The sequence below is a fragment of the Dipodomys ordii genome, unplaced genomic scaffold, assembly GCF_000151885.1.
Source record: "Dipodomys ordii isolate 6190 unplaced genomic scaffold, Dord_2.0 Scaffold111, whole genome shotgun sequence".
NCBI classification, from domain to species: Eukaryota; Metazoa; Chordata; class Mammalia; order Rodentia; family Heteromyidae; genus Dipodomys; species Dipodomys ordii.
This window is the reverse complement of record NW_012267327.1, coordinates 5,584,054-5,598,565: the sequence shown is the minus strand read 5'-3', so window position 1 is coordinate 5,598,565 and position 14,512 is coordinate 5,584,054. Positions and strand designations below refer to the sequence as shown.

General features: G+C 39.2%; 1 protein-coding gene across 1 annotated transcript in view; it reads right to left on the bottom strand.

Annotated features, from left to right (window-relative positions):
• Positions 1 to 13,821: 13,821 nt before the first annotated feature.
• Positions 13,822 to 14,512, bottom strand: part of Plcxd2 (phosphatidylinositol-specific phospholipase C, X domain containing 2) — a 42,204-nt gene continuing 41,513 nt past the window's right edge. The window contains exon 4 of the mRNA XM_013028535.1: positions 13,822 to 13,981. Coding sequence (XP_012883989.1) covers positions 13,822 to 13,981 — 160 coding nt within the window. The remainder of the gene's footprint in view (positions 13,982 to 14,512) is intronic.

Genomic DNA, 14,512 nt, shown 5'->3' with positions numbered 1-14,512 from the left:
CCTGTCATCGGACCTGTGAAGTGGAAAGGGTCCCTTCTCATATATTTTAGTAGTCTGAGAAGACAGTCTGGAGCTGACTTGATCAAAAATCTCTGGTTAATAATAGATTATTTTCTATGACTCCTTGTTTGGCCAAAATCAGGTGGAAGTTTTTTGAAGTTATACGTGTTTATTTCACATTTCATATAATGCACATTTTTTATGTATCATAGTTTTATGTGTGTAATATATGTGTAATATAAACAAATAACGCAAACTTTTTTATGCTTGTAATATAAAATAATACGTGTAATATACGTCACCATAACCTTGGGATATTGTTCCTGCTTAATAGCTGAAAGTAATGCTCATGTGACTTTTGGGTGCTGAAGCTAGTATTAGAATGCAGATCAGCTATAAAACCAAGGCAGCAGCAATAAACTTTCACGATATGTTCTGTGGCAGGCTGAATGATGGCTCCCAAAGGTGTCCAAGACTAATCTCCATAATTTTTGAATCTATTACCTTATATCGTAAATGGAACTTTGCAGATGCCACAAAGGTGAGAATCTTAAGGCAGAAGATTGCATTGGATTGTTTGGTCCTAGGTAATTGCAAGGGGTCAAAGTCAGAGAGATAACAGAAAATGTTGGGCTGCTAGCATGGAAGATGGAGGAAAGGCCGCAGGACAAGGAATGTAGGGAATGCAGGCAGCTTCTAGAAACTGGAATGGCAAGGAAATGCATTGTCTTCTAAACACAGTTCTCCCTAGTGACTCATTGTAGGCTTCTGACGAGATCTGAAAGTCAGTAAATTTATGTTATTGTGACTTACTAAGTAGTAGTAGTTTGTTTTAGCAGCAAGAGGTTGGTAGCTAATACACACATGCTCAGAAATACTCTTCATGATAATGAACTCATGATTGCACAGCATTCTCTGCCACATAGGAATGCTCTTGTTAAAGCAATTTACACATTTTTTTCTGATACTGAGTTTAAATATAGAGCTTTATACAGACACTCTGCCACCTAAATCATACCCTCACCCCCTTCTGCTTTAGTTACTCATCAGATAGGGTTGCTTGCCCTTCTGCCCAGGCAACCTTGAGCTGTGACCCTCTTATTTATACCACCCACAGAGCTGGAAATGGCATGTGCCACCACACTCAACTCTTTAAAAACCTTTAAAGAAGCCTCGCCGCTTCTCTCCTATTTGTCCGAGTCCCAAGCCTATTGCTTCATTTCTTATGTGGCATTACTTCTTGTTGCTCTTTCATAGTGTTACATGGGAATTCAATCAGTAGATACAGAGAAGCCGCAGTTCGAGAGGTCGAAGTGTAAGTATTGGAAAACCAGCAAGTGCGCGTGGACACATGTGCCCAAAACACTTGCAGGCTCACATATATTTAATGCCAATGGGAAACAGAGCCATGAGGGTAGTAAAGAAAGAGCAGAAAAACAATCTCAACACACCTGATCAACCCTAATGGATAGTTGAAGAGACGCACCTGAGGAGTCAGGAGAAAGGTGTGGTGAAAAATGGCCGCTGAGTTGGTGGGGGCCTAAATCAGGCCATGGTTAGGGGAGAGGGTTCCAGGGAGCTCAAGATTTCAATGAGTCTGGAGAATTCATGGCATAGGTCTAGTCACATATTGTCCAAGTTCCTGTCTCTAGGAATTCAGGCACACCCATCACCTGGGGGTGGGACTTCACCTTCATCCACCAAGAAAACAAGACGTCAGTTAGACCCAATTTCCTTATCTACCATATTGCTAAGATGGCACCCATTGGACCCAATATCCTTATTTCAATGGGAAGTCTTCAATTTATTTCTTTCCCTCTGAAATGCCATATGATGATCTGCCATAGCCATTCCCTGTCTTCCAATTCTTCCTGTTCCCTGACCTTTCTTGCTATGTCCCACCTGACTATTCTTTAAGATTTGTGGACTTGCCTTAGCCTGTTGTTTTTCCTTAAAAAGAAAAGAAAAAGATCAAGGCTTTATAGTACAAGCTTAAATTAGTCATCCTTGCTTGCTTAGCAGAATTTTGATGATAATTCCTTATAAGCATTTAGGAGGCAGTGGTTCATAATTGTGTAGGCTCATAGATTCCTTTGAAAAACTAATAAAAAAGCTATGATTCCTCTACCAAAACACACACACACACACACACACACACACACACACACAGAGTGTATCATTTTTAACATTTTTAACATTTCTCCTGAAATAGTCTACTGGTTTCTCTGAAGTATATCAATTTAATGCTACATTGACAAAGTTTTTACTTTTGCAGAACTCAAGTTTACTGTCTTTTAAAACTCTTTACTTCCTTTTAAAACTCTACAAAGGCCCAGAAATGAGATCTTCTGGACTTGGATTGAGTGCACAACAAGCAAGGATCAAGACAAGGAAGTTTTCAGGTCAAAAAGCAGCCAAGATCTCGGTTGAAACAAAGAATAGCTTTCAGTAGCTTTGTTTTGCCATTTCTGTTTCTTCATAGGACCTTAGTCTACAGGATCAATCCTATTCATTAGGTGCTCAGCCCCTTACAATAAAGCCACCTGAGGGCCTAATAAGGGTTCTATCACATGATGCTCTGAACAGAGGCTGACACCTTTGTACCCCCTCCCCATGCTATGCAAAAACACTTCCCAGCTGTGAAAACACCCTGGGCTGACTAGCACTTTTGTTTTACTGGCACTTGTCCAGGCCATCCAGGGTGAGGTTTGAGTCACATGGTCTTTGGCCACTGTCGCTGCCTTGTATACTCCCATCCTCTCTGAGAATGAAAGGTTTCAATTTTTCAAAATAATAACATGTCTTTACTCATAGTGAACAGATTTACAGAGGAGTAAACAAAAGCATACTGCTGATTGGGAAGAATTCCTTTGGAAAAAAAATATATCACCACCAAAAATCCAGGACATTTAGACATTTAAACCTCAGGGAATCACAGAAAAGGAATCATTTCCCAAGCTGAAGAAATGCCATGTTTACCCAGTATGGGAAGCTGTGGGAGTAACTCCAAGACCTTTATTTCTCAAGTTTAAATTGCTCCAAAGGACAATATGGAGATTATCTAAGCATGAAATTGTACAGAAAATACTAAGAAACTTCACTCTGAGTAAAAAGGGAATGCTTTCTATCTCAAATAGTATTTACATATTAGGTGAATAAAGAATCTTTAGAAAGAGCAGAACCAAACTCAGTTCAAGATAAAAAGTTGTATTGTATCGTTAACTACATCTTACTCTTAAAATATACATGAGATCTGGACTTGGAGTGTACTTGTGGCTCAAGTGGTAGAAGTCCTGCCATTTCAAACCTCAGTTCTGCCAAGCTAAGAACAAAAAATGACGGAAAGAAGGTAGCCACAAAAGAAATACAATTTAAACAAAATAATATTAAACATCAAGTAGAGGATAGTTGTTTTATCTTTTAGATGACAAGAGATAGCTAAGTTTCATCGTTCACCTGAGATTCCACTGTTGAACAGCCAGATCTGAATAATTAATGATGTTCATGCTATTTAAGGTGTGGCATTCTCTATCCAGTGACATCATTCACTCCACCAGTGGTGTGAACCCTGCTTTCTTATCAATACACATTTGGGCCAGTAGTTTCCCAACTGGCTATGTACCAAAATCTGTATTTATATTGCCCCCTTCTGAGATCTACCTTTTTTAAAAAAAGAATTTCTAAAGGTTAGGTCTAGAAATATATATTGTTAGCACTTCCAGATTTGGAAGCTTCTACTGATATGTGGGGGGAGGAGGGGGAGAAGGTTAGAGGGACACAGACAGAGAGATAGACAGAGAACATGACCCAGTCTAAGTAACCAGCATTGCCCATATGCTTTGACTATGTACTATAGAACAGCTTGAGTCTAACACAGATCTTACATTCCCTTTATTTATCTACACAATCTCTCAATTTTGGCTAAATCTTTCACTTATTTATCTATTTTCTTTTTGATTAATTAATTTCTGTAAATCATTCAACCATCCTGAAGGCTAGCTGTCAATCATGTGAAAGGCAGTCCTGGGAACTGCTTGAAGAGAGTAGGTGTGAAGTTCAGCTTCTAGTACTAAACTATATGAATAGTTACTATTGTTTACTATACATCATGCGTTAAAATGTTTTGCATACATTTAAAATGTCTTTTGCTACCAGTCTTACCTGGTTTTCTATCTTCTTATTTTTATTTTTTTTTTGTCAGTCATGGAGCCTGAACGTGGGGCCTGGACTCTTTTGTCCCTGAGCTATTTTGTTCAAGGCTAGTGTTTAACCACTCTGAGCCACAGCTCCACTTGCATTTTTTGAGGGGTTAATTGAAGATAAGAGTCTCATGGAGATTTTCCTGCCAGGCTGGCTTTGAACTACAATCATCAGCTCTTAGTCTCCTGAGTAGCTAGGGTTTCAGGAGTAAGCCACTGATGTCTGGCTTCTATCTTTTTAAAAGTCATTTATTTCATTTTTTTAATATGTATTTTTTATTGTAAAGATACTGTACGAGGAGTTACAGTTATATGAGCAAAGTAATGAGTCTATTTCCTATGGAGCATTGTTACACCCTTCTTTTTCTCCTACCATCCCTTTCCTCCCCATGTCCCCAACTCTCCCTCCCTCCTTCCCCCACCCCAAGTTGTAAACTTCGTTTTCAACATACTGTCTTATACATCTCAATATTACAATGGGTCATCCTGTATCTTTATTTCAGCATTTTATTATTTCCCTTCCCCTCCCCAAATTAGAAAAATGTATATACAAGATGCAGGGCACCAGAATCAAACACAGTGACAACAGGGGGGACATACAAAAGAAACAAAAAAAAATCACATAGTACATTGTAAGTATATTAAAAAGAACAGCAACAAAGATAAAACTTCTTGTGTCCTTATCTTTGGGTTCATTTCGCTTAGCATCAGTTTATATAGTCAGATGTACATAGCTTTTGATCTCTTCTGCTTGTCCTAGACATATACTAGTTATTGCAAATAAGGGAAACCATGGGATCTATGTTTCTTTGAATCTGGCTTATTTCACTTAATATAATTTTTTCCAAGTCTTTCCATTTCATAACAAATGGGGTGATGTTGTCCTTTCTGATGGAGGCATAGAATTCCATTGTGTGATATGTGTGTATATATATATATATATACACATATATACATATATGTGTATACACACACACACACACACATACATATATAACCATTAATTCTTGATCCATTCATCTACTGAGAGGCATCTGGGTTGGTTCCATCTTAGCTATGGTGAATAATGCTGCGATTAACATAGTTGTGCTGGTAGCTTTAGTATGGTCTTGTTTGTGATCATTTGGGTAAATGCCTAAAAGTGAGATTGCTGGGTCGTAGGGGAGCTCTATGTGGAGTCTTTTGAGGAACCTCCATACTGCTTTCCAAAGTGGTTGAACAAGTTTACACTCCCACCAACAATGAAGTAGGGTTTCCTTTTGACCACATCTCTTCCAGCATCTGTTGTTATTAAAGTTCTTGATTATAGCCATTCTAACTGGAGTGATGTGGAATCTCAATGTTGTTTTGATTTGCATTTCTTTTATGGCCAGAGAAGTTGAGCATTTCTTCATATGTCTATTGGTCATTCTTATTTCTTCTTCAGAGAAGTCTCTCTTTAAATCTTTAGCCCACTTATTTATGGGGCACTTGTTTCTTTGAGGATTTGTTGTTGGGGGATTTAATTTTTTGAGTTCCACGTGTATTTTAGATATGAGACCCTTATTGGTTGTATGGCTAGTGAAGATCTATTCCCAATCCGTGGGCTTTCTATTAATCTTGCTTGCTATGTCCTTTGCCATGGAGAAGATCTGCAGTTTCATGAAATTCCATTTGTCCAACCTTTCTTTGATTTGTTGTGTTTCTGGGTCTTTATTAAGAAAACTTTGGCCTGTCTGGCTTCTATCTTTTATAGAAGGCATTATTTACCTGATTTTCTGTATACACACAGATATATAGAATTTGCCTAAGGTCAGGATGTGATAGAGATGGACTTGGGATAGAAACCCAGGCTTGTGCATTTTCTGTGTATGTAACTAGTAATACTATGGCAAATTAATCAGTGATTCGAAATTAAAGAGTCCATACATGATATAAGGGCTTCGTTGTCATAGAGGCAATGTCTTTGCAAAAACTTACAATTAGACATTGAACTATGTAAATAGTACCTCTACATCTGGACCTGGTCCTATTAATATTGTGTGATTTGTTATTTAAAATCAAATGAAAATTACTGAATATGGTGCGCATTAAAGCCAATCAGATGTCAATGTCATAGACAGTAATTCTAAATACAAGCATAAATTCTGGCCATGACTATGGTTTTAAGATCTTGTAATAACTTAAGTAGATGTATGATTATTCTTAACTGCCTGTCCCAACACTTGACCATGTGAAATAAGTTACTGCTTAGACTTTGTTTGACCTCTGATAAATTCATACAAAAGACTTTCTTAACATCCCATTATTTTAGGCAAAAAAAAAAGAATAAAGAAAACTAAAAAGAATTCACTGAAATTGATATTTGGTAGTCTATTAAAAATATTAGGAGTAATGTTTAGTGCCATTGGCTCATGCCTGCAATCCTAGCTGCTCATGAGGCAGAAATTAGGAGGAAAACACTTCAAACCCAGCTGAAGTATAAATAGGAGACCTCATTTCAATCAATAGCTAGATGAAGTGGGAAATGTAAACAGGTGGATAGTAGTGCAGGAGAACTATTTGAAGAATAACAAAGGCAAAAAGAACATGGGACTGCTTGCCTAGCAAGCACATGTCCCTGAGTTCAATGACCCCCACTCCCAAAGGAATTAGAAATGAGGAACTTACTGGAATTTCCTTTGCAACAGCAACTACAAGACCGTTGTTATTTGTAGATGGTAAGTATGTATACATCATTTCTCCTTTGCTCTATTTCTAGGCACCGAGTTGTAGAGCACATGGGCAGCAAAGATGGCGCTGAGAGGGAGTTGAATGGGCAGAGCCCGTGGAAGCTTAGGTGGTGTATGATAGGGTGTGACCTTGACAGTGATTGGTTCCCCTTCCTTCCATGCCACCCGCTCTTTTTGGCTTTAAAAAGGGCTGCTCTCTGTTAATAAACGAGTTTTCTTCCTGCTTGACTTGGCTCCCCCACTGTGTCTGATTGTCTCCCGGGCTGAGGGAGGCTGGGGAACAGGTGAGCACCACACTTAACTTTCCTCGGACCCATTGGTCTTTCCTGGGACAGACAAGACCCAACACCTAGTGATTACTTAAATTGATGTGGGTCAGAGATAGCAATAAATGGGAATATGGATGTCATTTAGTGAAATGTGGTCTGAGCTTAGTGGGGAGAACGGAAGTGCTAAGGATGAAGCGTGGAAAAGCCTGAGTGAGGTAGTTGTGTACACATTACACACTGTGGAAATGTTTAACTGATCCTAATATGCCGCATGGGGCTAAGAAGCTTTTCATCCAATTTTATATAATGCATTTGATTTAGGATGAGAATAAAAATAGAAGTGGGTCAATAATAAAACATTCATTCACACAAAGGAAAGGTGCCTGTCGAAGTTTTCTATTTATTATCAGGCTTAAGCCTAGTTAAATAGGTCAAACCAAAATACAAGGAAACACATCATGTCATATGTCTATTAACATGTCTTTCACAGTTAAAATGAGGTATTCTGCTTTTACAATGTTTGAGGTTGAATGAAGCAGTTCAATCAATGCCACAAGAAAGAAAGAGATACACTTGAACAATTATTTCCTAGAGGAGAAAAAAGCCAAGCAAAATGTGTATGAATGAGATAATTAAGCCACAGAACACATTTTAGAGTATCAGTTAGTATATATGCAAAATTTTAACCCTAACTTTAAAATTGGTACAATTTACTATTATTATTTAACTTAGTAACAACAAGCAGCTTTGTAAAATAACAGAGAACAAAACAATGCCTATTAGAATATTTATTAGATACATGTATCATTTATTTGAATTGGTCAAGACTTATTTTAACCATTTAAATTTCTATATTTTTAAACTGCTGATCAGCAAGGTTAAGTATTATGTTTGGCATATATACAATACCAATAATGCTTATACAATATGAATTTAACACTTATTAGTATTTGGGTATCAATAAGTATTATAGCAGCAAGGTAACATCATTATGAGAATATATCCTAAGATTTATCATATTGATACATATAGATTCATAACTGCACTATCACTAGTGCTATAAACTAATAAAATTGCAAATATACAGAACTACCAAAGGCCTATATTTGACTTTTCAAAGTGCTGTGCTTCTTATTGGGCTTAAAGCTTGTGAGCAAGCCTGTGCTATTTGAATGAAATATTGGTCCCAAGTTCTGGGCTCCAATCAAGTATACTTCCAGTGATTGAGTGATGGTGAGGAGCAGAATAATGCATTTGAGAAAAGTTAAGAAGCAATGATCACGATGGTAAGAGTGTATTAAGCAATCAACACATACCATTTAACCATGTCTTTTGCCAGCCTTCTGGGATTAATGGTGATCAGTAGATGATGGAGGACAGCCAAGAGATAAAAGGAGAAAATAGTTTTCTCCAAATGAGGTGGGGAAAGCTGGACATAGAAAATGACTCTAGATCATTGATGGCACCGCCTCAATAAACTATGGGCCTAAACTCCCAGAAAATAAAAGGATGGAAATAGTTTTATCTGAGTTATTAACTTAAAAATGAGCTTGCAAAGTCCTAAAGACAAGTTTGAAGATGGCAAAACACTGGATCTAAAGCAGGATAGCATTATCATAGAAAATTTTTACAGCACCCAGACGTGTGCTCTTTAAAGAAAATCGGTAACCTTTTTGTGGTCTATGCTTCTGAGTTAAGTGTACCTCAGAAATGCAGTGCCATTAGTATCACTGATTTTAGCAGGAAGGTAGTGATGCCTAAGGAGACAGTGGGTTCATAGGGGGCAGTTCAGAGCTAGTCAGAGTCATCTGGAATTAAAGATTAAGTTTCTAAGCAAAACCACTTGTCATCCAATTGGTTCACTCCCGGGTGTCCCAATGAAACACCAGCAAGTGACAAGGAATGGTGGCAAATGCCTGAAGCCTTGCTGCAGTAGAGGGCCAAGATGTATTGGCAAGTCGATGGAATTTAGAGAAACAGTCATGCCTTTCTATGCCATATCAAACGAACTTCCAGTCACTTTTGATTCTATCCATTTTATTGGTTTCTCTTGACACAGCAAAGGCAAGGTCCCATGTGTTGAAAAGCCCACTTTCAGGAACCCACATATGCACGGATTCCCTTGAGCCCTCCGCCTTTTATTATGCAGACCATAGAAGGTGCCGTTTTGGTTAAGTTCATCAACTGATACTTCACTTTTGCTAAAAAGTCCAAGTAGTGTTCTCTACACACATGCATGGAAGGAAGAATTACCAGAATTACCCCTGAGTGTAAAAATTTAGTCTAAACTTTAGGAACCTTATATTTTCGGGTGCTAGTCAAGCAAGGCTTACAAAACACTCAGCACTGATATGACACACACCATCTCCACACAGATGAAAAGGAACAAGACGACTTGCCCAGCTCAGGGAGGGGAGTCTCCTGGTTGTACCCCAATCCTATGCTGATTCTGTTTCCTAGAACTTAACAATCAATAAAGAATACTACAAAACTTCAACTGTGGTATGCAATCAATCTTATGGCCTGATTTTCTAGTCCTGCTACCTTATTTCTTGGCAAAGAAGAAGTAGCTTCATTTCTGTCTAAATTTCTCCTATGTCGTTAGTTTTGTGCTAAGCCTTTTTTTTAATGCTGGGTTTTATCATGTCTCTTTGGGAGCATTTTCTCATGGTAAGATACATCATAACATATTAGAAAACATTTAATTTGGGAAGATTCCACTACAGTCTTTTTTGGTATAGAAGCAAACAGCCATGGTACTGGGCTTGAATTCAAGACCTTACACTCTTGTCTTGCTTGCTAGTTTGGCTGGTGCTTGGCCACTTAAACTATGCTCCAGTCCTGCTTTGGAGGTGGGACTCTTTGGAGATGAGAATCTTAAGGATTCTCCTGCCTTGGCTGCCTTCAAATCTGTATCTATTGGACCTCAGCCTTCGGAGATTCATAGTCATGAGCCACCGAAGCTGGGGAACATAAATGTTTTGATTTGACTATGAGATCATGATTAAAATTCCTAAGGTCTATCACTAGCTCTGCTTAGATCTTGTGCTTTTCTTCAAATTTATCTAAAATCCTGGGTTTTGTAGTAGCTCCACTACTGTTAAAAAAAAAAAAAAGTTCAGGGGTAGATTCAGCACTAAGGAAAATGACTAAGCAATTTAATCTACTGCAGCAAATATACAACCTTGCATGACCCTTTTTATCTGCCATAATACAAAATTAAATCTCAATAACTTATTGTTCCTTTCCATCGTCTATTCTCTCTCTCTCTCTCTCCCCCTCCCCCCAAGAGCATCATCTTTATCCACGATACCACATCACACCTCTAAGAAGCTCCTAGTTCAAACCTTTATAGCTTTTAACTGAAATCTGTGATGGCCCTTTTGCCACAAAAATTATGGAAATGTGGCCATTAGAACAGTCCAGGGAGTGCATGAAAAACTCAGTTTTATTTTAGAATAAATATGACACTAAATTCTGTGAAACTATGTCCTCATAGCCTCAATCAAGTAGCTTTTTTAGCTGCTCTTGAAGTTATTATCATCATTATTTAATTTTATTTTTTGCAGTGCTGGGGGTATACATGTCAGGTGAATGCTCTATCACTGAATCACTGTTACTCTTCTTGAAGTAAACTCTGAACAATTATTGAGAGCCTTGTTTTGACCTGAAAGGTTCCCAGAACTTGTGAGAATGAGTGGTGTGGCTGGGTCACAATTCTTACTATTGGCTGTGGCAGAAAGATTCACTGACCTTAAGTCTGTTTTCTTTTTGTCCCAATTGTCTTGAGTTCTCTTTCCTGCCTCATGGCCAAAGAGCAGAACACACCCATTCTTTACAATATGGAAAACCTTTTCAATGGAGCAGAGATTAGAGTGTTTGTTAGGGGAAAATTGTAAAGAATCCAATTTCTACCTCCAGGACTCGTGTGCAGATTTCCCGAATAAAACCAAGGCCAGTAACCCAAAGCAGCAGGAGTGAGCGCCTGCACTCACCACGCAGCACAGGGCTCCGGACACAGAGACCTCGGGAAGGTTTTGTTTCTGTGTCATGCTTGGTAACTTTTCGCTTAGCATGCTGACACTGAGGTGCACCTAAATGTTACAGTTCAAGCAAAGCACAATTCTACATTTAAAAACTAAGGAATAAAATCAAGTAAACAGTTCATTGAACAGTCACTAGCCATCGAGCCTTGCGGGCATCCCATGTAGATGCCGGTCGACGCTCCTGGCCTTATAGCACCAAACACCTGGACAAAGCTGAGGCTCAAATAAAACAGAGCAGAAGAATTCTCCTCTTGCCTCCTTATCTCTTTGCCAAGTCACAAAGGGTTAAAAAAGAGGGAAATGGTCTCGTTCATAGCAATTGGCCAAGATTTAAACAACAATGACAACAAAAATGGAACAATAAGAACAAACCTAGACCCTGAAAGTAAGCCAGGGATTTCAGAGTTTGTCATTTGGGTTTGATACAGAATTGAAGGAACATTAAGAAAATGAGGCGACTCATTGTCATGCTTCAATCCAGAGAAAACTCTACTAAATTGGACCTTACTATCCCAGAAATTCTTTGGGAAGGGATTTCCAAGGTGAGAATGCAGGTTTTCCTAGAGGCATTTGTATTGTGACCTCCCTCAAGCTGTGGAAGCAAAAGGTCAGGGTTTAAATCACTTCACAGAAAGTAATGACTAGAAGACCAAGCATTGTGTGCGTGTGTGTAGGGACCTGGGGGGGTGGGGGGCATGCATAGGCCTTCAGTGGTTCCTGAAGATATTCTCCACTGCAGGCAGCATGCAAAATCCAGCTAGGAAATCACAGGACAGAAGTGAGAAACGACTGCGACCAGAGTCCAGCAATCTTTATCATTCATACACCTACCCAAGACTCCACGAATATACTTCGCCTCAAGAATCTGGAAGCTGATCCTTCCTTGGAGATTCTTAGATAGGGTCAAGGTGTGTTGAAGTGGACATATCCTCCTGTCCGGCAGTATTTCTATGCCCCATTGATTTCCAACACTCTACTGGAGGGGCTACATTAAGAACTGAGACGTCTTCATGACAGGTTTCATCTTCTGTCCCCAGGGAGTGGTGTCTCCAGTCTGGACCACATCCACAAATGCACACTGTCATCAGCAGGACCGGGGAAACCAGAAGATCCGCAGTAGATCCGAAGTCACTCGCAGCCCTGAGACAAACAGTCTTGTGGAGAAAACAAGATCCTGGCAGCATCTGCCTAGGGTGAAAAAAAGTCTAGTAGTCAACCGTGTGAGGGCTCCTGAGGTAAGAAGCAATGCAGATCCTTAATGTTATAAATAAATAAATAAACAAATAAATAAATAAATAATGAAAGCAACTGAAATACAAGAGGGCTCATTGGAGATAAGCACCTCTTCTCAATAAAAATAAAAATCCCCTCTTAGAGTGTCATGGCCCTCATGCAATGGTGATTGTTAGTAGGCTCAGAAGAACCTGTAGGAAGGAAAAGCATGGAGATAAGAACTGGAAACATTCCAATGCTGCACATCTGTCACCTGATGACACACAAGTCATCTGAAATATCCCCGAGGTAGTCTTGTTTTCAAGGAGTTGCAAAGGGCTCCAGACCCACTTGGAGCTTCTTCCCCCTTTAATGCCATTGCACATTCCCACACATCCCGTGTCCGCCTCCGTGGAATCAAAGCAAGGTGCCTCCCACTCCGCATTGTCAACCACAGTACAGTTTGAGGCCTGGGCTGGCCACAGTGAAATGCAATTCCAACATCTGGTTTGCACGCCCCACTCCAAAGAGGACTCTGTCAAATGATGCAGGTGCTTACCTGCCAGTTATTTTGGGGGGATGCTACAGAATAAAATCAAAGAAGTCTGGTATGCAACAAACATGCATGTCTGTCTCTTATTGAACCCACACTGGGAAGATCTCCCCTCATTGTGTCTTTCACTTTTAAGAAGGAGCCAAAAAGAAAGTGGAAAGGAATCAATGCTTTAAAATTCAGAAGTGCATCTCTGATACCAGGAGCAATACGTACTGTTTACTCTCAATTCACCAGGCTATGCATGAATAGCTCGTGGGGGAATCACCTTGGTGATAAATACAACTTACTCTCTAAGGGAACAAGTTACGACATTCAGCAATCCTATAGAAAGTTCGATTTTGGCTCCTTTCTGCAACAGAGTTCCTGGTTGATATTAGAGCCTATACAATGTCCATACCTGCAAGGAAAACCATTCTTAGGACCTGTTCAACCTCCTCACTGGCTCAAACACAAAACCCTGGGAGACAATAGGGAACTGGACCAATTAAGTAATACTCCATAACCCAATGGAACTTGGAGACTACATTTCCTCATTCCATTTACCATTCAGGAGTTAGCAGGGAAATCCTGACTTTGATCACATGAAACATGCGTTCTTCCCTTAGACTTAAATTTTTTTTTTTAAAGTCTCATTTGGGAAAAATGCAATTAAAAAAACCCTGTAATTTTATCCAAATGGCCTTGTGAGGAAGGAAAAAAAGAAGCCATCTTCCTCTTATGCACTATCACTGCCCAGGGGTCATTCTAACAGGAAACCCTTCAGAACACCACCCTGGATCAAGAACTTCAACATTAAGTTAACCAAACAACAACAACAACAAAATAAAGTCAGCATTTAGTCACAGCTCTGTCCTCCTGTAGAAGATCGTTGAGCTCAATAACAGTTGTGGCAAAATCTACCAGGTCTACAAAGTCAGATGTGATGATGTTGACACCCATCGCTCCAGGCTTCTGAGTCTTCACCCAGTCTAGGATGGCAGGAAGATTCCTACACAGAGGAAGGGATTGGGGGAAGAGAGAACAGACCAATAAGAAGTCTAGAAGGAAAGGCTCCTCCAGAAATGGAAACAACATTTCTAGTTCAACTTTATGACTCTCTTAAGAATGAAGAAGTTGCTATGCTATCTGAGAACTACATTTCCCAGGGTTTCTCGTATGGGAGAGGAAATTATTTAACTGACCCAAGCACCAAAAAAGGATAAACATGTCAATGGAACCTTGAAACGTGACGCTCAAGAGCTTCATTACTGGTGGATTTTTAGATCATTTTAATCATGGAAAAATATAAAATATGTTGAAACTGAAAATATGTTATTATGTCGACGGCTCACATTTTACTATGCTTGCTTGTCATGTATCTATCCATCACTCCATTACCATCTTTCTATCAGCCCATCTTATACTTTTGGCCTATTCCACTTGCAAGTGTCTATATACATCCCCTAAATGTGTCAATAGGTATACTAGGGGGTCAACCCTTGTTTCCTTGGGAAATTGAAGCACAAATCTTAAGTTCACA